Source organism: Pan troglodytes, chromosome 23 (assembly GCF_028858775.2).
Source record: "Pan troglodytes isolate AG18354 chromosome 23, NHGRI_mPanTro3-v2.0_pri, whole genome shotgun sequence".
NCBI classification, from domain to species: domain Eukaryota; kingdom Metazoa; phylum Chordata; class Mammalia; order Primates; family Hominidae; genus Pan; species Pan troglodytes.
In genome coordinates, this window is record NC_086016.1 from 23,126,033 (window position 1) to 23,146,786 (window position 20,754).

At 56.5% G+C, this 20,754-nt stretch overlaps 2 protein-coding genes and 1 non-coding gene across 10 annotated transcripts; 1 reads left to right on the forward strand and 2 right to left on the reverse strand.

Annotated features, from left to right (window-relative positions):
* Positions 1-15: 15 nt before the first annotated feature.
* P2RX6 (purinergic receptor P2X 6) lies at positions 16-13,656 on the forward strand. 8 transcript variants are annotated; one of them, XR_001712914.3, is made up of 13 exons: positions 496-945; positions 1,549-1,699; positions 3,608-3,679; positions 8,308-8,383; positions 8,574-8,667; positions 8,750-8,830; positions 8,907-9,048; positions 9,141-9,250; positions 11,450-11,543; positions 11,656-11,721; positions 11,897-11,974; positions 12,065-12,602; positions 13,151-13,655. XR_001712914.3 is itself a non-coding variant. In XM_001168351.7 (12 exons), the coding sequence occupies exons 1-12, from the start codon at positions 782-784 to the stop codon at positions 12,260-12,262; spliced, it is 1,326 nt and encodes a 441-aa protein (XP_001168351.1). In that variant the 5' UTR covers positions 16-781; the 3' UTR covers positions 12,263-13,655. The 8 variants fall into 8 exon arrangements, 7 of the variants coding, with proteins under 7 accessions (XP_001168351.1, XP_009436126.1, XP_001168323.2 ...); XM_001168351.7 differs by having other exon boundaries at positions 16-945; positions 12,065-13,655; XM_001168323.7 differs by having other exon boundaries at positions 683-867; positions 12,065-13,655.
* Positions 13,657-14,356: 700 nt separating this feature from the next.
* On the reverse strand, positions 14,357-18,226 carry SLC7A4 (solute carrier family 7 member 4). Its single transcript, XM_054676014.2, has 5 exons — positions 18,174-18,226; positions 16,474-17,495; positions 15,354-15,994; positions 14,979-15,087; positions 14,357-14,873 (listed from the first exon to the last, which is right to left on the reverse strand). The coding sequence occupies exons 2-5, from the start codon at positions 17,453-17,455 to the stop codon at positions 14,698-14,700; spliced, it is 1,908 nt and encodes a 635-aa protein (XP_054531989.1). The 5' UTR covers positions 17,456-17,495; positions 18,174-18,226; the 3' UTR covers positions 14,357-14,697.
* Positions 18,227-19,848: 1,622 nt separating this feature from the next.
* MIR649 (microRNA mir-649) lies at positions 19,849-19,944 on the reverse strand. The gene has a single exon (NR_035967.1). It is a non-coding gene; the product is annotated as a microRNA mir-649 (primary transcript).
* Between the last annotated feature and the right edge of the window lie 810 nt (positions 19,945-20,754).

Sequence of the window (20,754 nt, forward strand, 5' to 3'; positions counted from 1 at the left end):
TCGCCCCGGCAACCCAGTGCTGTAGGTTGCCGTAGAAACCGTGGCTCTCCTCCGCTGAGGCTCCTCGCCTGAGAGGATAAACTGCACGCGCCACGGGCTATGCACTGGGCTGGGCGCCTTGTGGGCATCCTCCCTGCCTTCCTAGGGGGTTCCAGCATCGCCCCCCTTTCGTGGACTGGGAAACACGCCTGACTCCAGGACTTGTGTTGTCCTCACTGCACTGGGGATGGTGGCGGGGGCAGCTTTTCAGGAGGGCCTGGGGAACTTCGCAGAGCCAGGTCACCCTCTCACTCTGTGCCTCTTAGTTATCTTGCATGCTCTGGTCTTTGCATACGCTGCTCCCTGCACCAGGAACCTCCATCCCCATCTTTGTCTGCTTGTCGAACTTCAGAAATCTGCAAGGGTCAGCTTAGAGGTCACTTCTTCCGGAAGCTTTCCTCAACACCCTCCCCGCCCTGCTGCTGCTGCCCTCAGGCCCTCCTCTCACAGCACTGATAACAGCTGTCCGTCTCCACCCTCCCACCACATCCACTCCCACCCCAGGAATTGAGGCCAGAGGGCAGGGACAGAGCTGCTGCTGTTCTCTGTGTGCCAGGGCCCAGCAAAGGGAATGTAGGGAGGGTGGGAGGTGCAGGGCAGCTGGGATTAGGGGTTGAGGGCTGGGTGTTGGAGGCTGGATCCTGCTTTAGTGGAAGTGTCCCTTTAACAGCAGCTGGCCTGGCCTGGCTCGGGCCCTGCTTTGCCTCCTGTTCAGCTGTGGCTGCAGCTGCCATGCTGACTCATGTGCCCGCAGCTAGCAGGAGCTGGCAGCATGGGCTCCCCAGGGGCCACAGCAGGCTGGGGGCTTCTGGATTATAAAACGGAGAAGTATGTGATGACCAGGAACTGGCGGGTGGGCGCCCTGCAGAGGCTGCTGCAGTTTGGGATCGTGGTCTATGTGGTAGGGTAAGAGAGAAGAGCTTTTGGCCAGGCTGGAGGGGCAAGGGAAGAGGTGGGGGGTGGGGCTTGGTCCTGCTGGGTTGAAGTTGAGGGTTGGGCTGTTTAGGGGCTGGAGGGGAAGGGGGCAGATTGGGACGGGGTTGGGGAGAGCTAGGCGATACAAGACAGGAGAGCAAGAACAAGCTGTGTGTTTGTCCTGTGTGTCCACTTGCCTCCTTCCCAGGCCCCCACCCAGGCCCCACCCAGGGGGCACATGACATAGTCCTTAACATCTGTGAGAGCTGGAGCACTAGGCCCCCAGAGAGACCACCAGCTGTATCTCGGGTCAGGAGAGTCTGTAAGGGGGAAGCTGGATCTAGTCAGGCTGGGGGTGGGTGCTGGCTAGTGAAGGTGATTGTCTGAGGGCACTGGCTCTCTGATGCATGGCTGGAGCTTCTGTCTCATTCAGGGGGTCTGGAGTGGGAAGTGGGGCCAGAGAGGAGGTGGGGCCTTCGATGTTGGGCCGGGAGCCTGTAGGGTGTGGGGGGAGAACTGAGCATGTAGGGCTCAGCTCCGCCCCTGTCACTACACGCTGGGGACACACCACACTGCCCGACTTCTCCTCCCCAGGTGGGCTCTCCTCGCCAAAAAAGGCTACCAGGAGCGGGACCTGGAACCCCAGTTTTCCATCATCACCAAACTCAAAGGGGTTTCCGTGACTCAGATCAAGGAGCTTGGAAACCGGCTGTGGGATGTGGCCGACTTCGTGAAGCCACCTCAGGTGGGGGCCCTGATGTTGCTGACGGGGGCGCAAGTCCTTTCCCCACTGACAGCCTGAACACCCGCCATGCAGCCAGTGTGTGCGAGAGAGAAGCATGTGATGCCAGAGACGGCTGCGGGTTCTCAGGAAGGGCTTCACAGAGGAGTGGCGCCTGGACAGGACTTTCAGGGATGTGTAGGAGGTTTTGGGGTGGAAAAAGGGGCCACTCAAGAAGCCAGGCCAGGGTTGGACGTGCTGGCTGACGCCTGTAATCCCAGCACTTTGGGAGGCCGAGGCAGGTGGATCACGAGATTGAGAGTATCCTGGCTAACACGGTGAAACCCCATCTCTATTAAAAATACAAAAAATTAGCCGGGCATGGTGGTGGGCACCTGTAGTCCCAGCTACTCAGGAGGCTGGGGCAGGAGAATGGCGTGAACCCGGGAGGTGGAGCTTGCAGTGAGCCGAGATTGCACCACTGCACTCCAGCCTGGGTGGCAAAGCGAGACTCTGTCTCAAAAAAAAAAAAAAAAAAAAAAAAAAAAGCCAGGCCAGAGAAACTGCATTTCCAAAGACTGCCAACAGAAAAGAAGGGAGTGTCCGGGACTAATGGCTTGAGCTTGAGAGTGGTGTGAGGTGCTGGGGCATGGAACTTCCTGTAGCCCTGCTCCCTGACCTGGGGCACTACGGTCAGGTGCTGCTCCTCCCCTCTTCTCGGCTGCGTTTTCCTCCTCCCTCCACCCAGCTCATCCCCAGCCTCAACTGCCACTTCTGCTCCTCTGATGCCCAGGGTGTATTCCCAGTGATCAATCACCTGCCCAGAGCACAGCTGTCTTCTAGGTGCACACCCATATGTCCAAAGATCAATTATTTTCCTCTCCTGGCATGGCCTCTGTGACGCCCACTAGTCATGATGGCTGTGACATCCAGTAGTGCCTCAGCCAGACCCGTGACTCACCCTGGACCCCTTCCTGTCCCTTCCAAGATTTTTCACCACTACCCATGCCATGCCATGCATGAGACTATGGCCTCCTAGAGGGTCCCTAGATGCCCCTCTCGCCTCCTCCCTTACTGCTCGGTGCACACCACGCAGCAGCCAAGCTGAACTTTCACACCAGGCATCATGAGAGCCTGCAGCGCCTGCTTCTACCCTCAGGAATTCCCCCAACCCTGCCCATGACGGTGTCCACACTTTCCTCCCAATCCTAATGGCTGCCACTCCCAGCACCCTCTGGCCAGCCCTCACCTTCCCTTCCTGGGCATACATTCCCCAAATTCACAGTGCTCTCACGAGCAGCACTGGAGGGTCAGCCTTTCTTTCCAATGTCCTCGGCCACCCGTTGACCACAGACACAGCTTTCCCTCTTCTCCCTTGGCCCCTGCCATGCCAGTGCTGCTGTGTGTGAGATGGGAGACTCACCTCTTCTCCATCCTGAGCAGGTGCTGGGCCCAGCTCTCCCTTGGATCTTCAGTACTAGAAGCAGCAGGCTGTTGGAATATTCTGGTTGAAGCCAGGCACGGTAGCTGGAGCCTGTAGTCCCAGCTACTTGGGAGGCTGAGGCAGGAGGACCTCTTGAGTCCAGGAGTTAGAGGTTGCAGTGAGCACTGATCACAACACTACACTCCAGCCTGGGTGACGAAGTGTAATCCTGTCTCTAAATACACACATACACATGCACACACACACACAAATTTTGGTTGAGACAAGAAACTTGTCTCAAGAGATGGACATGGACACAAGGCTTCCTGGTCTCAAAATGGCCAGAACCGCTGCCAGCCTCCCATCTCTGCTTCAGTCTGCCTTACAGGGGGACAGGGCTAGTGACTTGATGGGGCCAACATCCCTTCCCTCATAGACCAGGCTGCCGGCTTCCGGCCTTTCCAGTCAACGCGAGCCCAGCCAGGCCAACCTTGAGACTTGCCTCCTAGGGAGAGAACGTGTTCTTCTTGGTGACCAACTTCCTTGTGACGCCAGCCCAAGTTCAGGGCAGATGCCCAGAGGTGAGTTTGCCCAGGATCCTCCCAGCGGGCCCCTTGTTCCTCTGCCAGCCCCAGGTGGCCACCCGTGTTTCCCTTTCCCCTTCCCAGGTGGCTGAAGGCTCAGCGTGTGCTCAGTGTCCCCCAGGCACTGGGCTACATCTTTTCCTGAATCATTATGTTCAGTCTTCACATATCCCCTGCCTTGTAGGAAGTCCTGTGATCCCCATTTCAGAGGAGAAGACTGAGGCTCAGTGAGGTTGAGTCACTTTCTTAAGGCCTCCAGGCCTGTGGGTGACAGGACCCCGAGCTCTGGGCAGCAGCAGTTCCCATGAGGTGTCCAGGCCCTCCCATCCTGGTCCTGCCTCTGGGTACTCTCCAGGTTGGTAGTGTGACACCCAGAGCTGCACACATGCTCAGGGAGGTTCTAATAGCAAGAGCCAAGCTGGAATATCACCTCCCCTTCTCTGTGCCCAGCCTCTATTAATATGTCCTGAGGCAGCTTTCATCTTTGTGGGCCAACACAGCACACTCTTGCTCATGGTGAATTCAGGATTGCTTATGATTTCTGGATAGCTTTTTTTGTTTTATTTTTGAGACAGAGTTTCACTCTGTCACCCACGCTGGAGTGCAGTGGCAGATATCGGCTCACTGCAAGCTCTGCCTCCCAGGTTCACGCCATTCTCCTGCCTCAGCCTCCGGAGTAGCTGGTACTACAGGCGCCTGCCACCACGCCCAGCTAATGTTTTTTTTTTTTTTTTTTTTTGTATTTTTAGTGGAGACGGGGTTTCACGGTGTTAGCCAGGATGGTCTCCATCTCCTGACCTCGTGATCCACCTGCCTCGGCCTCCCAAAGTGCTGGGATTACAGGTGTGAGCCACCACGCCCGGCCTGATTTCTGGATAGTTTTTACATCAACCGTGGTCAAGCCAGAGTCCCCCACCTTGTTCTTCTTCATTTCTGATCCAGAAATGCTGATTCTCCCCCTGACATTTCACCTTTTTCCCTTGCCTGGGGATGTCCCTGGGATCCTGCCTCTGTCACAGAGCACGCTCATTCTCTCCAGCTGTGAATTTTGTTTGAACTATTGGGACTCAGGACATAGTCCTGAAAGTTTACCTCCACAGTGACATCTTTAGGCAAGTCCAACATTTACGTGCCTCCTGGGCTGGAGGGTCATTGTGCAGACACCTGTCCCCTGAGCCCTGGTGGCTGGTCCTAGCACAGTTGCTGGAGACATCCCATGTCCGTAGTTGGAAATATGCACAAAGGATTGCTTACTCTTTTTGTTTGTTTGTTTTTTTGAGATGGAGTCTTGCTCTTGTCCCCCAGGCTGGAGTTCAATGGCATGATCTCGGCTCACTGCAACCTCCGCCTCCTGGGTTCAAGCAATTCTCCTGCTCAGCCCCTGAGTAGCTGGGATTACAGGTGCCCGCCACTGTGCCCAGCTAATTTTTGTATTTTAAGTAGGGACGGGGTTTCACCATGTTGGCCAGGCTGGTCTCGAACTCCTGGCCTCAGGTGATCCACCAGCCTCGGCCTCTCAAAGTGCTGGGATTACAGGTGTGAGCCTGCCGAGAGCTTGGTCGAGGAGACCTGAACCCAGCGGTGCTAAAGGAATTAAAGACAAACACACAGAAATATAGAGGTGTGGAGTGGGAAATCAGGGGTATCACAGCCTTCAGAGCTGACAGCCTCGAACAGATTTACCCACATATTTATTGACAGCAAGCCAGTGATAAGCATTGTTTCTATAGATTATAGATTAACTAAAAGTATTCCTTATGGGAAACAAAGGGATGGGCTCTGGCTGGTTATCTGCAGCAGGAGCATGTCCTTAAATCACAGATCGCTCATGCTATTGTTTGTGGTTTAAGAACGCCTTTAAGCGGTTTTCCGCCCTGGGTGGGCCAGGTTTTCCTTGCCCTCATTCCGGTAAACCCACAAACTTCCAGTGTGGGTGTCGTGGCTATCACAAACATGTCACAGTGCTGCAGAGATTTTGTTTATGGCCAGTTTTGGGGCCAGTTTATGGCCAGATTTTGGGGGCCTCTTCCCAACATGAGCCACTGTGCCTGAAAGGATGTGCTTACTCTTAGTGAACCCACACAATGTCCTTCTCTTTCTTAATGCTCAGATGTGTATTTAATGTTCAGTTTGTAGACCGTTCTGAAATTTGGCTGGATCTGTGGGTCTGTGTTTTTCAGAATCTGTGCAATTCCTCTTTGTCTGCAACCACACTTCTGGCTCTTCCCATGAAACGTCAGGGCTGGGTCGTAATTATCAGATCTGACAACCTGGCTTTCCTGGAAGACCAGAGTTCTGCCAGCTCCTCTAGGGATCCTGGTGCCTGATCCCTCCCTTACATGCACCATGCTCTTTATAGTGTCACCTCCCTCAGCAGACACCGCTGAGCCTCCCTGCTGGGCCAGGGGGCTAGCTATGCTAAATTCACAAAACTCCATCTCCCATACTTCAAAGACCACCCACATGGACAGCCCAGCCCAGGTGGCAGGTCCTATGATGGGACAGAGGCTGTAGGTGGGGGACCTAGGGCTGCACTTGAGCAGAATCTTTTTTTTTTTTCTTTTTTTTTTTTTTTTGAGACGGAGTCTCGCTCTGTCACCCAGGCTGGAGTGCAGTGGCGTGATCTCGGCTCACCGCACACCTCCACCTCCTTGGTTCAAGCGATTCTCCTGCCTCAGCCTCCCAAGTAGGTGGGACTACAGGCACACACCACCACACTCGGCTAATTTTTGTATTTTTAATAGAGACAGGGTTTTGCTATGTCGGCCAGGCTGGTCTCGAACTCCTGACCTCAGGTAATCCGCCCACCTCGGCTTCTCAAAGTGTTGGGATTACAGGTGTGCCAGGCCAAGCAGAATCTTAAAAAAAGGTGGGGAGAAGCTGGTGAGCAGATGGATTTGGTTGAAGCAGGATGTCCACACAGAGGGGGCTTGGTGGGTAAAGGCCCTGAGCTGTGTGAGGTGAGGTGCCTTTAGGGCTACCTGCCACTGGGTGGAGCTGAAGTGAAGATTTGGACTGGGGTGGGAAGAAGGTAGTTCAGGATTTCAGGGGCCCCTGTAAGCCCCACTAAGGAGCTAAACTGTTTTTGTTTGTTTTCTTTTTTTTTCCTGTAGCAATGAGGTCTTGCTTTGTTGCCCAGGCTGGTCTCGAACTCCTGAGCTCAGGCAATCCGCCTGCTTTGGACTCTCGAAGTGCTAGGATTACAGGCGTGAGCCACTGTGCCTGGCAGGAGCTAAACTTGATTAGAGGAACAGAAGAGAGCCACACGTGGGCTCAGAGGCAGGGTGCTCAGTTTCCTGCACATTGAGATGCACCACTTGGGCTGCTGGGCATAGGTGGATGAGGGTATGGGGAGACGTGGGGGCCCCACTGGTGGTCACTGTGGGGTCTAGTTGGAGGAGACGGTAGCCCAGCTGGGGTGAAGAGGAGAGGCAGACACAGGACATAGGTAGGGACAAAGAAGCAGAGCATGTGGCTCTGCTCCGACCTCCACCCAATCATGACGGCCCTGTCTTTCAGAAAGTCCCACCGCCTCATTCTGGCTTCTCAGAGGCCCTCAGCCTTCCTTGCGCCCATGGTGCTGGTGTTCTTCCTGCTGCCCCTGAGCTGAGTGCCCTGGGCAGCAGTGTCCATCCTCAGCTGGGGCAGGACCATGCCTGGGAGAGTGCCCGATGCTCAAGGGTGCCTTCGTCTCTGGGGTCTGGGACCCCAGAAAGCTCACCTATCCTCCCCTTCTGCCAGAGCCCCATAGTCCTATGCCTCTGTGCAGGCATTAATGTCCCCAGGTTACAGAAGAGCGAGCAGGAAGGAGTAGCCTGTGGTCCCTCAGCAAGGGTGTGGGGTCCTGCTTCAATACCCAAGCCCCTGACTCTTGGGCCCTGATCTTTGTCAGCTATGTCCCCATGCCGGGCATCAAAAACTCACCCTCCCAAGGTATCTTCACCTTCCCTGATCTGTCATCCAAATTGGACCAGAGGAGCTAGACCTGGAAGAATCACTTCCGCATCCACCAGGGACAGAACTGTCAGGAGGGAAGGGGCAGGGTGCCTTGTCTCACGCCTGTAATCCCAGCACTCTGGGAGGCTGAGACAGAAGGATTGCTTGAGGCCAGGAGTTAAAAACCAGCCTGGTCAACATAGCAAGACTCCATCTCTACAAAAAAAATATTAAAAAATCAGCCAGGCACAGTGGTGTGTGTCTGTAGTCCCAGCTACTGGGAATACTGAAGTGAGAGGATTGCTTAAGCCCGGGAGGGCGAGGCTGTAGTGAGCCATGATCATACCACTGCACTAGAGCCTGGACAACAGAGTGAGACCGAATCACTAAAAATAAATTTTTTGAAAAAGGAGGAAAGGGGTCTCCCTTTGTCTTTGAAATACAGTACTGTACCTTCATCTGGCCAGGGCATTGCTCCGCTCCCTCCTCTGACCACCTCCTTTTATTTGCACCCTCCAGCTTTCCTGTGTGGCCCCACACTCAGGGTGCTCTGGCGGCGGGGTGGTGAGGTTGTTTAAGGTGGGAAGGGGGCCTGTCCTTCCCACCTTGAACCTCCCTGCCTTTGAGACTGGGCTGTGGAGGGGAGACATCCCCTGTGCCATTGGTGACTGCTCTCTCTCCCACCTCAGCACCCGTCCGTCCCACTGGCTAACTGCTGGGTCGACGAGGACTGCCCCGAAGGGGAGGGAGGCACACACAGCCACGGTAACTGTGGGCTCTGTCTTCCAGTGCTCCCAGCAGGGTGGGGGCCGGGCTGGGATCCTGGGTGGCTCCTGAGTGCAGGCCCTGCTCGCCTCTGTCCCTGCATCTCTCTTTCTGCCAACAACCCCCTGGCTGAAGGCCTCCCCAGGCCTGCAGAGATTTGAAGGTCTGGAGTTCATCTTTTGTTTTCTAGGTGTAAAAACAGGCCAGTGTGTGGTGTTCAATGGGACCCACAGGACCTGTGAGATCTGGAGTTGGTGCCCAGTGGAGAGTGGCGTTGTGCCCTCGTAAGTGTCCCCACAATCCCCTACCCCAACTGGCGCAGGGCCCCAGGCCTGGCAGAGGCTGTCACCTCCCTTCCACCTGCAGGAGGCCCCTGCTGGCCCAGGCCCAGAACTTCACACTGTTCATCAAAAACACAGTCACCTTCAGCAAGTTCAACTTCTCTAAGTAAGCAGAGTGGGTCTCATCTGCCCCAAGACCCTCCTTGTCCCCTACCTCATCTGACCTTTCCCACTCCTCCCAGGTCCAATGCCTTGGAGACCTGGGACCCCACCTATTTTAAGCACTGCCGCTATGAACCACAATTCAGCCCCTACTGTCCCGTGTTCCGCATTGGGGACCTCGTGGCCAAGGCTGGAGGGACCTTCGAGGACCTGGCGTTGCTGGTGGGTCCCAAGTTGGGGGCAGGGTTCCTAGAGGGCTCTGGGAGAGGGTCCCGGGCCCACCCACCGGTGGAACAGCTATGTGCTATGTGCAGGGTGGCTCTGTGGGCATCAGAGTTCACTGGGATTGTGACCTGGACACCGGGGACTCTGGCTGCTGGCCTCACTACTCCTTCCAGCTGCAGGAGAAGAGCTACAACTTCAGGTGAGGCCCCACTGCTCCCAGTGCCCAGCTGCTGGGCCCATCGCCCTCTCCCTGTGGCGGCCAGGACAGACCACACCCAGGCCCAGGCCTCTAGATATTCCACTATGTGTGCAAGGGGGTCCCAGGAGCAGGAGAGAGCTGTTCTCAACCCTACATCCTCCAGCACAGGCTCCGTCCTGCTGCCCCAAGTCCTGAGCCCTCCACCCCATCTGTCCCAGGCCCCTGCCCAGCTCAGGCTCCTCACTGCCAGCCCTTCCTCCACCCCACCTCGCTTCTAGTATCTCCCCTCCACAGCAATGGGGTGTTTCGTTTTTACTTTCCCCTTCTCCCCTTCAGCTTTTTTTTTTTTTTTTTTTTTTTTTTAAGACAGAATCTCATTCTGTCACCCAGGCTGGAGTGCAGTGGCCCGACCTCGGCTCACTGTAACCTCTGCTTCCTGGGTTCAACCGATTCTCCTTCCTCAGCCTCCTGAATAGCTGGAATTACAGGTGCTCGCCACTACTCCCAGCTAATTTTTATATTTTGGTAGAGATGGGTTTTCACAATGTTGGCCAGGCTGGTCTCAAACCCCTGACCTCAGGTGATCCACCCACCTCAGCCTCCCGAAGGGCTAGGATTACAGACGTAAACCACCGTGTCTGGCCTCCCTTCCGCTTTTACCTAAACTTTTTTTTTTTTTTTTGAGATGGAGTCTCACTCTGTCGCCCAGGCTGGAGTACAGTGGTGGGATCTCAGCTCACTGCAAGTTCCGCTTCCCGGGTTCACGCCATTCTCCTGCCTCAGCCTCCCAAGTAGCTGGGACTACGGGTGTGCGCCTCCACGCCTGGCTAATTTTTGTATTTTTAGTAGAGACAGGGTTTCACCATGTTGGCCAGGATGGTCTCGATCTCTTGACCTCGTGATCCACCTGCCTCAGCCTCCCAAAGTGCTGGGATTACAGGCGTGAGCCACCACGCCCGACCTTTTTTTTTGAAACGGAGTTTTCACTTTCTTGTGGTCCAGGCTGGAATGCAATGGCGTGGTCTTGGCTCACTGCAACCTCTGCCTCCTGGGTTCAGGTGATTTTCCAGCCTCTGCCTCCAGAGTAGCTGGGATGACAGGTGTGCACCACCACACCCAACTAATTTTTGTATTTTTAGTAGAGATGGTGTTTTGCCATGTTGGCCAGGCTGGTCTCGAACTTCTGACCTCAGGTGATCTGCCCACTTCAGCCTCCCAAAGTGCTGGGATTACAGGCATGAGCCACCAAGCCTGTTTTTTTTGTGTTTTTTTTTTTTTTTTTTTTTTTTTTTTAGATGAAGTTTTGCTCTTGTTGCCCAGACTGGAGTGCAGTGGCCTGATCTCGGCTCACTGCAATCTTTGCCTCTCGGGTTCAAGCAATTCTCCTGCCTCAGCCTCCCGAGTAGCTGTGATTACAGGTGCACACCACCACACCCAGCTAATTTTTGTGTTTTTACTAGAGATGGGGTTTCACCATATTGGTCAGGCTGGTCTCGAACTCCTGACCTCAGGTGATCCACCTGCCTTGGCCTCCCAAAGTGCTGGGATTACAGGTGTGAGCCACTGTGCCTGGCCTCAAGTTTCATAAATTGCATTTATTATCATGTCTTTGAGTCTTCTAAGCAGATCTATTGGATCCTTCTGCCACCGAGCGTCACCTCGTCATGCAGGCAGGCACACACGACCACCAGGCCTGGGGATGATGCCCCTCAACATAGCTCACTGCACCCCGTCTGATCTGGCTTCCCCAACCTCCCCAGCCCTTCGAAACCACGTGGGGCTGGCTCCCACCCACATCCTGTTCCCCCGACCTCTGTGCTGGCAAACCACCTGTGTGCATGTTCCTCCAGGCCCAGCCTCATGTCCCCTCCAGGAAGTCTACCCCAGTTCCCAGGGAAGAGTGCGTTCCCATCTCTGGAATCCCTCAGCCCTGAGCCTGCCCCTTCACATCCCCCGCTGCTGGGTCTGTTTAGGGACTCCTCTGTCCCCCGTCCTCTCAGCAGGCAGGGAACTTCTGAGGGACAGGTCTTCGTTTGCTTTTTCTGTTTTCTCACCAATTACATAGGGCTGAGACCCAGGACTCAGGCTTGGGCTGGGGGTTTATAGAGTCAATTGACAAGTTGGACAGAGGCCTGGCAGGGCCAGCCCCACCTGGGGGTGGGCAAAGCAGGTCACCAGAGCCTTCTTTCCTGCCCACAGGACAGCCACTCACTGGTGGGAGCAACCGGGTGTGGAGGCCCGCACCCTGCTCAAGCTCTATGGAATCCGCTTTGACATCCTCGTCACCGGGCAGGTAGGCACAGGTAGGGGTCAGGCCGGGGATGGGATGGGGCAGGCAGACAGGGCTGGAGGAGGCATGAGGCTGACAGTCGTGGGCTGAGAGGTTCAGCTCAGATCTCTCTCAGGCAGGGAAGTTCGGGCTCATCCCCACGGCCGTCACACTGGGCACCGGGGCAGCTTGGCTGGGCGTGGTGAGTGCGAGCATTGTGGGCACCTGCAGGCTGCAGTGAGTGCTGCTGACCAGGGTGTGTCCAATGCATGCTGGAGCCTCCGGTGCCTGCACATTGAGTCTCGGGGTGCAGGCTGGGGAGGTGGCAGGAGAGCAGGCTCGGGGGCTGGAACATGGGTTGGCCCTGCCTCTCCCAGGTCACCTTTTTCTGTGACCTGCTACTGCTGTATGTGGATAGAGAAGCCCATTTCTACTGGAGGACAAAGTATGAGGAGGTGAGCTGAGGTCGCTCTGCTTGGACCCTGGGTTCTGCCACACTTAGGAAGATGTTGGCTGGATCCCTGACCTGCTGTCCTCATCTGCAGGCCAAGGCCCCGAAAGCAACCACCAACTCTGTGTGGAGGGAGCTGGCCCTTGCATCCCAAGCCCGACTGGCCGAGTGCCTCAGACAGAGCTCAGCACCTGCACCCATGGCCACTGCTGCTGGGAGTCAGACACAGACACCAGGATGGCCCTGTCCAAGTTCTGACACCCACTTGCCAACCCATTCCGGAAGCCTGTAGCCGTTCCCTGCTGGTTGAGAGTTGGGGGCTGGGAAGGGCGGGGCCCTGCCTGGGGATCTCAAGGATGAGGCCCCAGCATGGAGGATTGGGGGTAGAATTCCACCCTTGAACCCCAGCAGACAGTCCCTCCCCTGACTCCCACCTTGGTAGGGTGCTGCCTCAGGGAGCCATAGAAGTCGGCTGTGTTTTGAGACGGCGACAGAACCTGACCCGTGGAGACTGGGAGAGCCCAGCAGGCACCTGTATTGCAGGGCTCCGACTGCATGTGGCAGGGGCTCCTGCTGCGTCTGGGCCTGGAGGTCTCTCTCCCAGTGCTCTGTCCCCAGTGTTCCTAGCAGAGGTATGCTTACCAGCTGTCAGCACAGACCCTCCTGCTGCCTGGGTCCTGGCCCTCCTCCCCCATCTGCACCCCCATCATAGGTAGAGACCCCACCCTCCCATCGGTCCTACATGGGGCTGTGCAGCTGGAGCCAAAAAGGCAAGGTAGAAAGAGAAGTGATGGGGGAGGGGGATTGTTTCAGCTTCTCTGGTGCTGTGATGCCCCAGGAGAGTCCTAATCTAGGGAATGGGGTGGAGTAGGCAGATAATCCACCTCCCTATCCCCCAGGCAAGGGCGGAGCATGTGTCTTGGGCCCACACCTGCTCAGTTTATGAGGACCGGCTGCTTTCCAGTGGTAGCCCTTTTGCCATGGAGGTCTGGGAGAGAGCAGAGGGCGGCAGGGCTAAGTTGGTGATCATTGGGTTCTTCAGGACCTTCTATATCCCTCCTCGGTGACCCCCCAGCCCAACCCCTTGGAATCTTTCCTCCAGGCTTCCTGAGAGCCCTGGGGGTGGGAGGCTGTGGGAGGCTGTACATCTGAAATTCACTTCAGTCCAAGTCATACCTAGGAAGCTGTCTGGGCAGCTGCTCAAGGGAGGCCCTGGCTCTGATCCCAGGCTGGATGGAGTGGCTGGAAGGAATGGTTCCAAACAACACCACCGAGATCTCCCTCAGGCTGGCCAGGTTTTGCAGCTGGAATTCTCCTCTTGGTCCCAGGGTGGGGCAGGGAATTCTAAGTGTCCACCCCAGGGAGGCAAGGGGCTGCTTTCCACTGTGGGTACCTGGTGATCAGGGCAAGCTGTGGAGGGCCAGGGGTGGGGCTGAGACTGGGCTGACATCTAGAATCACCTGCCACCTGGAGCCTCAGTAAAATGCCTGGGGTCCCTGCTGCCTCTCAATCTCCAGAGCCATGTCCATGGGGAGGTGGGCTCTGAAGGGCAAAGGTGGGAGAGCATGGCCCCTGAGGACTGGGTATCCAAGGAGGGGCACGTGCACCTGATTCTCCTTGGGGCCCAGAGGAAGCTGATGTCATGGCTGGACAAAGTCACGGAGTAAAGCCAGCAAAGCCACCCTCTTCCTGTGTAGTCCTTACAGGCATGACTGGAAAGTTGGGGGGCATCTATGGTAGACATGGCACAGCCATGAAGAGACCAGTGGGGTGGTGCAGGGTGGACTTGGGGACCCTACCCCTGAAGACTGAGGCCCTGCAGCTACCAGGTGGGCTAGAAGGTAACTGGAACAGGCCTGGGCACTTGTGCACCCATGTAGGAGCATGAGGGCCACACTCTTTTCACCTCAAAGCCCTTGAAGAGTGGGCAAAGACAGCAAGAGAGCTGCAGCCTGGGCCCGAGCTCAGAAACAGCTGTCGCCTCAGTCTGCGCACAGGCATGCACCCCAGGGTAGTGCCTGCAGGGATGCATGTGTCCCCGTGGGGGTGCCTGTACCAGGCAGGCCTCAGGTGCATGCCATGCTCAGAACCCTGCTGCCCTTTCTAGGCAGCCTCCTTGGGGCCCAAGCTCTGCTCCCTGGATCTGCCACCTAGCAGACGTGGGGAGCCTGACCCCATGCCTGTCATGGAACCCTCCTTGCCTGGTGTGTGTGGCTCCCCTCTTCACTGGGCACCTGGATCCAGGCCCACCTGTGTCCCTGACTCAGGGTGGTCCCAGGACTGGCACCTACTCTTTAGAGAGCCCCAGCATCTTTGATGTGGATTGGAGACAATTGCCTGGTTCCCTGGGGCAGGTGAAGACTTGGTGCCACAAAGAATGCCACAGTGGATATGCCAGCACGCCACATGGCTGGCCAAGCAATTATTATTATGGATCCCTTGGGCTGTGGGCCTTCCCATCCACCCCACCACAACTGCCCAGGTAGCTGGAGCTGATCATAAACAAGAAGGCTCTGGGCAGAGTCCACGGCACCAGCACCAGCCAAGGCCCACTCCTGAAGACCTGAAGCTCAGCCCCTGGATGAAGGTCCTAAGGTCCTGAGGACTCCCCAGCCTGTGCAGGCCTGCAAACCCAGGCTGCCCACAACAGAAGGGGCTCTCGGCTTGTCTGGCCTCTCTGGCCTCCCAAGCAGGTGTGGGAGGGCGGAGCAAGTGTGGGCTGACCAGCTACTCCATATGGCCAGGGTCCTGTGCTGGTGCCTGGCTGGGGGGCTGCACAGCCTGCACTGTCTCCTCCAGGCTGCCCCTGGGGAATACCACGTAGTGTGTGGAGTTCAGACCTGGCAGCTCCCGCTGGTTCTCCTTGCTATGCCGGATGCCATAGCCGAAATACACTGCAAGTCCTAGACAGGGCAGGAGGCAGGGCATGAGCCTGAGGTACAGGTTCCAGCCCTTCCTGTCCTCTTTGCCCTCCTCCTGACCCCGGTCCCAGCCTGGCCCCCACTCACCCATCAGCAGCCAGATGGAGAAGCGCACCCAGGTCAGATAGCTAAGTTTCAGCATGAGGCAGATGTTGAGGACGATGCTCAGGGCTGGAATCAGGGGAACCATGGGGATCTGAGGAGGCAGAGGCAGGGCAGGGCTGGGCCGGGCTGCAGGAAAGATTTGCCAGCCCAGGGCTCACTTTCTCGGGAATCCATAGAGCCTTTGTTCCTCACGGGAGATTGTGGAGACATGTGCTCACTCACCGTGCAGAAAGGGGTGCGGGATGGGTGTGCGGTCCTCCCCAGCCCCGTGAGACTTGTTCATTCTGGGATGGTAGTGGGGGAAGGGGAGGCAGCTGCCTGGGCCGAGTGTGAGTGGGTGTTGGCTAGGGGAGGTACCTGAAATAAGTCTTCCCGATACTGTTGCTGGTGAGCCCCCAGGACAAGGAGGCTGAGCAGAAACATGACACTGGTGAGCAGGAGCAGCAGGATGTAACCCCAGTGTGGGAGGTGCAGGGTCGAGTTCCCAAAGACGAGCACGCAGCCTATGGTGATGGCTGAGGCCAACATAACGCCAAGCGCCCAAGTCACCACTGCTCCAGGGCTGTACCCATCCAAGAAGCCCAGGTAGGGCCTCAGGGCTGGCTTCAGCTCCCCTGGCTCAGGGACAGAGGCGTGCATGGTGCCCACCAGCTGTAGGTGGTCTGAGAAGGAGCTATGCTGCTTGGTCAGGGGGCCAGGGCTGGCTGGGCCTGGGGAGCTGGGCGGGGAAGACTTCTGGAAGCGCAGCACAATGATACTGGTGGCCACGAATGTGTAGGCCAGGAGTGTGCCAAGGGACAGGAACTGAACCAGCGACTCCAGGTCCAGCAGCAGCGCCAGGAAGGCCGTGAGGAGCCCGAACGCCAGGGTGCCCGCCACAGGCACCTGTGTCCGGGGGTGCACATGGGCAAACACCTGGAAGAAGAGCCCATCGGCGGCCATGGCATAGACAATGCGTGGCAGGGAGAAGAGGAGGCTGAGCAGGACGGTGTTCATGGCTGTAGCAGAGAGAGTGGGGAGGGTCAGCATGGCGGAGAAGCCCACCAGGGGCCTCTTCTGGGGGTCGGTGCATGGGTGGCTCCTTGGGAACAAGGGCATGAGCTTGTCTGGGCTCTCAGAGTAAGCATGAGTTTGTGTAGGAGTAATAGATTGTCAGCGCTTTGCCCAAGAACAGGACATCTGGGTTAGGTCACAGGCCCACTGGAGCATCGGATGAGGGCTGAGTCCCTCTGCCTAGGAAATAATCTATAAGGACATGCCCAGAACTAATATGCTATGGACCATGTGTGGGGCGGTCCCTTCCAAAGTTTCTGAAGAAACTTTTTTTGAAGTGAAGAGTTTCTAATAATTAGCACTTTCCTTGCCCCATTATGCAACTAGTAAAACAGCCCCAGTTGAAGGTGCATTCCCCAAGAATCTGAGGACAAGGCTCCCCTTGCTCTTTTCCCTGCCACCCTGCCCAGGAAGAGTCTCTCACCACAGATGGAGCCAGCTGCCACGATGAAGCCAGCCCACCTGTAGCCCCGCTGGTAGAAGGCATCTGCAAGCGCTGAGTCGGGGTCCAGGCTGTGCCAGGGCACCATGAGGGTTAGCACGGTGGAGACAAGGATGTAGGCACCAGCTGCAATGGCAAGCGAGATGGCGATGGCCAGAGGCACAGACCGCCGTGGGTTCTGGGCCTCTTCACTGGAGGCGGCAATGACGTCGAAGCCCACGAAAGCATAGAAGCAGGAGGCAGTGCCGGCCATGACGCCGGAGAAGCCGAAGGGTGCAAAGCCGCCTTCGTCAGCGCTCCAGTTGTGAGGCTGGGCCAGGATGAAGCCCAGGATGACAATGAAGAGAATGACAAGCAGGCTGATGGCCGAGAAGGTGTGATTGAGCCAGGAGGACACGCGGGCTCCACAGGAGACAAAGGCAGAGGCCAGGAGGATGATGCCAGCAGCCAGGAAGTCCGGGTAGTGGCCCAGGAGGGGCACCTGCCAGGAACCCACGTGGGTCTCAGTGAAGTTGCGGATGCCGTGGCTGAACATAGAGTCCAGGTAGCCACTCCAGGCACGGGCCACGGCGGCGCCACCGATGATGTATTCGAGGAGAACATTCCAGCCGATGAGGAAGGCCCACAGCTCGCCCATGGATACGTAGGTGAACAGGTAGGCAGAGCCCGTGCGTGGCACACGTGCCCCAAATTCTGCATAGCATAGGGCTGCCAGCAGGGAGGCCACAGCGGCCACACCGAAGGACAAGAGCACAGCAGGGCCAGCCACCTCCTTGGCCACGGCACCTGTGAGCACGTAGAGACCCGAGCCCACCATGCCACCCACGCCCAGAAGAGTCAGGTCCAGCGTGGACAGGCAGCGCCGCAGTGACGTCTCCATGGTGGAGTCCTCCAGCGGCTTCAGGCGGTTCAGCTTCTGGCATAAGCGTGCCAGGCTAGCAATGGTGGGCAGCCCCCGGGCCATGGCAGGTGGCCGAGAAGAGCACCGAGCCAGCTACTGGAACCTGCTAGGGCCAGAGGGGAATGACAGGATGCGCAGCCGGGGCCTGACCAGCCTTCCATCCCTCCTGGTCTGACCACCCCCAGTCCTCTCTCTGTCCCTGACCTGGGGACCTGGACACCCTCACCAGGGGCCTGCTGGAGAGCTGGAATGGGGCAGGTGTCAGAGCCTGTGGGCAGGAGGTCACAGGAAGCCTGGAGGCCCTGTCTGCATCCCAGGCAGCAAAGGAGGCCTGGTGAGGCCCCACCTGCTCACCAGCTCGGTGGCCCTGAGGGGTGGGGAGGGAGCAGCTCCAGGGGGAGCAGGGTGAGAGGCTGGGAACGGCTCAGTGGTGGGGTCCCAGAGCCAAGTGAAACCGAGGCTTCCCCAGAGTCGAGCCGGACCCGGAACAGGAGCCGCGGCTCTGCGTCGGGGCGGGTGTGGCCCAGGCAGCCACCTGGCCACAGACAGACAGTGGCGGCTACATACACCCCCGCCCCTGCACCCGTGGCCAGGCTGGGGTATCCGCGCGCCAGGCGGAATGCAGGGGCGCCCTGGGCCCGCACACCTCCCCATGTCCGACACGCCGCTGCTGCTAGAGCCTGCTCCGCCGCGCCCCCGTCCCCGGACACCTGCGCCTTCGCCTGTTCTTGGGCCTGAGCCCGTCCCAGTCCCCGTCCCCGCAGGATCTGCTGCAACCCACCTGCTGCTGCCGCAGCCGCTGCCTCCGCTCTGAGCACTGAGCCCGCCCAGTTCGCCGGCGCCGAGCGCAGGGCCCGCCCCCATCCCAGGCCCCCCGCGCGGCCCCACCCGCTGCCACACACCCAGATATTTCACCCTGCCCACTCTGCCCGACCTCGCAAGGTCGTTACCGGAGCTCACCGGGGTCTAGGGAAGCCCTGTGACTGTGACTCAGTCACAGATGGAGAAGGTCAGACCGCCGGCTAACTGACTAGCCTAGGTCAGTTCGGGGAGGTTAAGGGCCACGTCTGAAAGTCCGCAGCCCACCTTCTTTCTACTGCAGCGGACACCCTTCTTGATCCCTCACCCCAGTACATGAACCCCACCCAGCTGGGCCCCAGACAGGCCCCACAGCACCGTCATGTGAGCTTCAGGCACAGTGAGTTAGATGAAGACATGGGTCTGGCAGAGTGGCCTGGGGCGGTCCCTGACCTCTACTCTTACAATGGGGTGGCAGTCAGCCACCCTCACAGGTTGGCAAGAGACTGCAGCCTTTTGAGAGAGTTCTGCGAATTGAGGGAATGCATTCTGGCTGTTTTGAGCCTGCAGCTACCACGTCCTGCAAGGAAGCAAGCAGCTTCTGGGACCAGCCTGCAGCCCTCCTGTGGGGGACTAGAGCTCCTCAGACCCCAGTGGCAGCCCTTCCTAGCCTAGGCACCTCTGGCAGGCCGGGAGGGCCCTATGGGACCCCAATAGCAGATCCCCACTTGTGTTTATCAGCGACAGCCACTGTGTCCTGAGTACTGCATTCCAGTGCCCCATGCCCCAGGCAGGCAGCTATGCAACAATACACCTGGCTAATTTTTTAATTTTAATTTTTTTAGAGACTGGGTCTCACTATGCTGCCCGGGCTGGTCTCGAACTCTTGGCCTCCCAAAAGGCTGTGATTACATTCATGAACTTGGCTCCTGGCCTCCCCAGAACGCTATACTAGACATGTGTTCAGGCTTATATGTGGTTTGTGGAATGGAATCTTAGGAGCATCTGCAGCCTATCCAGCCTATTGGGCTGGTGACAGGACGATGGACTCCCAGACAAGATGGTGCCAATTTGGAACATTCTGCCTTGGCCAGAATGCCAATACCTTCTAATATTTGGCTGGTATTGTCTTGAGGAACTTCTCAGATGGCTCCCACTTCCGGTGGGATGGTAGCTTCCTTACCCCATCCCTGTGTTGCCTGAGCAGACGTCCCTTGTCCTGAAATGTCACCACAAAAGTCTAGGCACTTCAGGCCAGAGGGTTAGGCAGATTTGTAATGGGAGCTCCCCAAAGGCCTTACCAATGACTGCCTTATTGCTGGTGTCCAGTGTTTTGGAGTGTTGACTTTTTATCTACCTGGAGAAGGTGTGACACCACACCCTCTACCACAGGCACCAACATACAACGGATATGTGAGACTAAGCAGGGCTGATGCAGTAAATTGTACATTTCCAGGGATATTTCACTCACTACTGAGTGAGACAGTTACACAGAGCAACCCCACAGTGATGCAGTGAAGACAAACCACCAGGAAACAAAAACTTTCTAACTCATTCTACAAGGCCAGGATTACCCTGACACTAAACTCAACAAAGACATCACAAGAAAAGAAAACCACAGACCAAAATCCCTTATGAATATAGATGTAGAAATCCCCAGCAAAACACAGTGGACTCTTGAACAACACAGGTTTACTAATACATAGATATTTTTCAACCAAATATTGATCAAAAATACAGTATTTGTCTAGGCCCAGTGGCTCACACCGGTAATCCCATCACTTTGGGAGGCTGAGGCGAGAGGATCGCTTGAACCCAGGAGTCTGAGGCTGCAGTGAGCTATGATCCTGTCACTGCACTTCAGCCTAGGTGGCAAAGCAAGACCCTGTCTCCAAAACTAATAAATAAATAAATTAAAATAAGTGGTGGGTGCCTGTAATTGCAGCTACTTGGGAGGCTGAGGCAGGAGAATCGCTTGAACCCGGGAGGCAGAGGTTGCAATGAGCTGAGATGGCACCATTGCACTCCAGCGTGGGTGACAGAGCAAGACTCTGTCTCAAAAAAAAAATAAAAAACAAAAAACAAAAATTCATATGGAAATGCAAGGGATCCAGAATAGCCAAAATACTTGGGTATTTTGCCTGGGTAACATAGGGAGACCTCACCTCTACGGAAAGGTAAAAAAATTATCTGGGCATGGTGGCATGCACCTGTGGTCTCAGCTACTGGGAGTGGGGGGTGGTGTTGAGGTGGAAGGATTTCTTGAGCCTGGGAGGTTGAGGTTGCAGTGAGGCATGTTTGTGCCACTGCACTCCAGCTTGGGTGATAGTCAGACCCTGTCTCAAAAAAAAAAAAAAAAGTAAAGAAAGAAATTAAAGGCAACATAAATAAATGGAAAGACATCCCGTGTTCATAGACTGTAAGACTTTAAATATAAAATGGCAGTATTCCCCAAACTGGTCTACAGATTCAGGGGTTGCATAGATTGAGTGCAATTCCTATTGAAATCCCAACTACCTGTTTTGCAAAAATCATCAAAATTCATGTGGAAATGCAAGGGATCC

Coding starts and splice junctions, on each gene's coding strand:
- P2RX6 (XM_054676027.2), top strand. CDS start 782: ATGTGCCCGCAGCTAGCAGGAGCTGGCAGCATGGGCTCCCCAGGGGCC. Junction 8,668..8,749: donor GAGAGTGGCGTTGTGCCCTC/GTAAGTGTCCCC, acceptor TTCCACCTGCAG/GAGGCCCCTGCTGGCCCAGG. Junction 11,722..11,896: donor GGGCAGCTTGGCTGGGCGTG/GTGAGTGCGAGC, acceptor TGCCTCTCCCAG/GTCACCTTTTTCTGTGACCT.
- SLC7A4 (XM_054676014.2), bottom strand. CDS start 17,455: ATGGCCCGGGGGCTGCCCACCATTGCTAGCCTGGCACGCTTATGCCAG. Junction 15,995..16,473: donor GGCAGCTGGCTCCATCTGTG/GTGAGAGACTCT, acceptor TCTCTGCTACAG/CCATGAACACCGTCCTGCTC. Junction 14,874..14,978: donor CTCCATCTGGCTGCTGATGG/GTGAGTGGGGGC, acceptor TGCCCTGTCTAG/GACTTGCAGTGTATTTCGGC.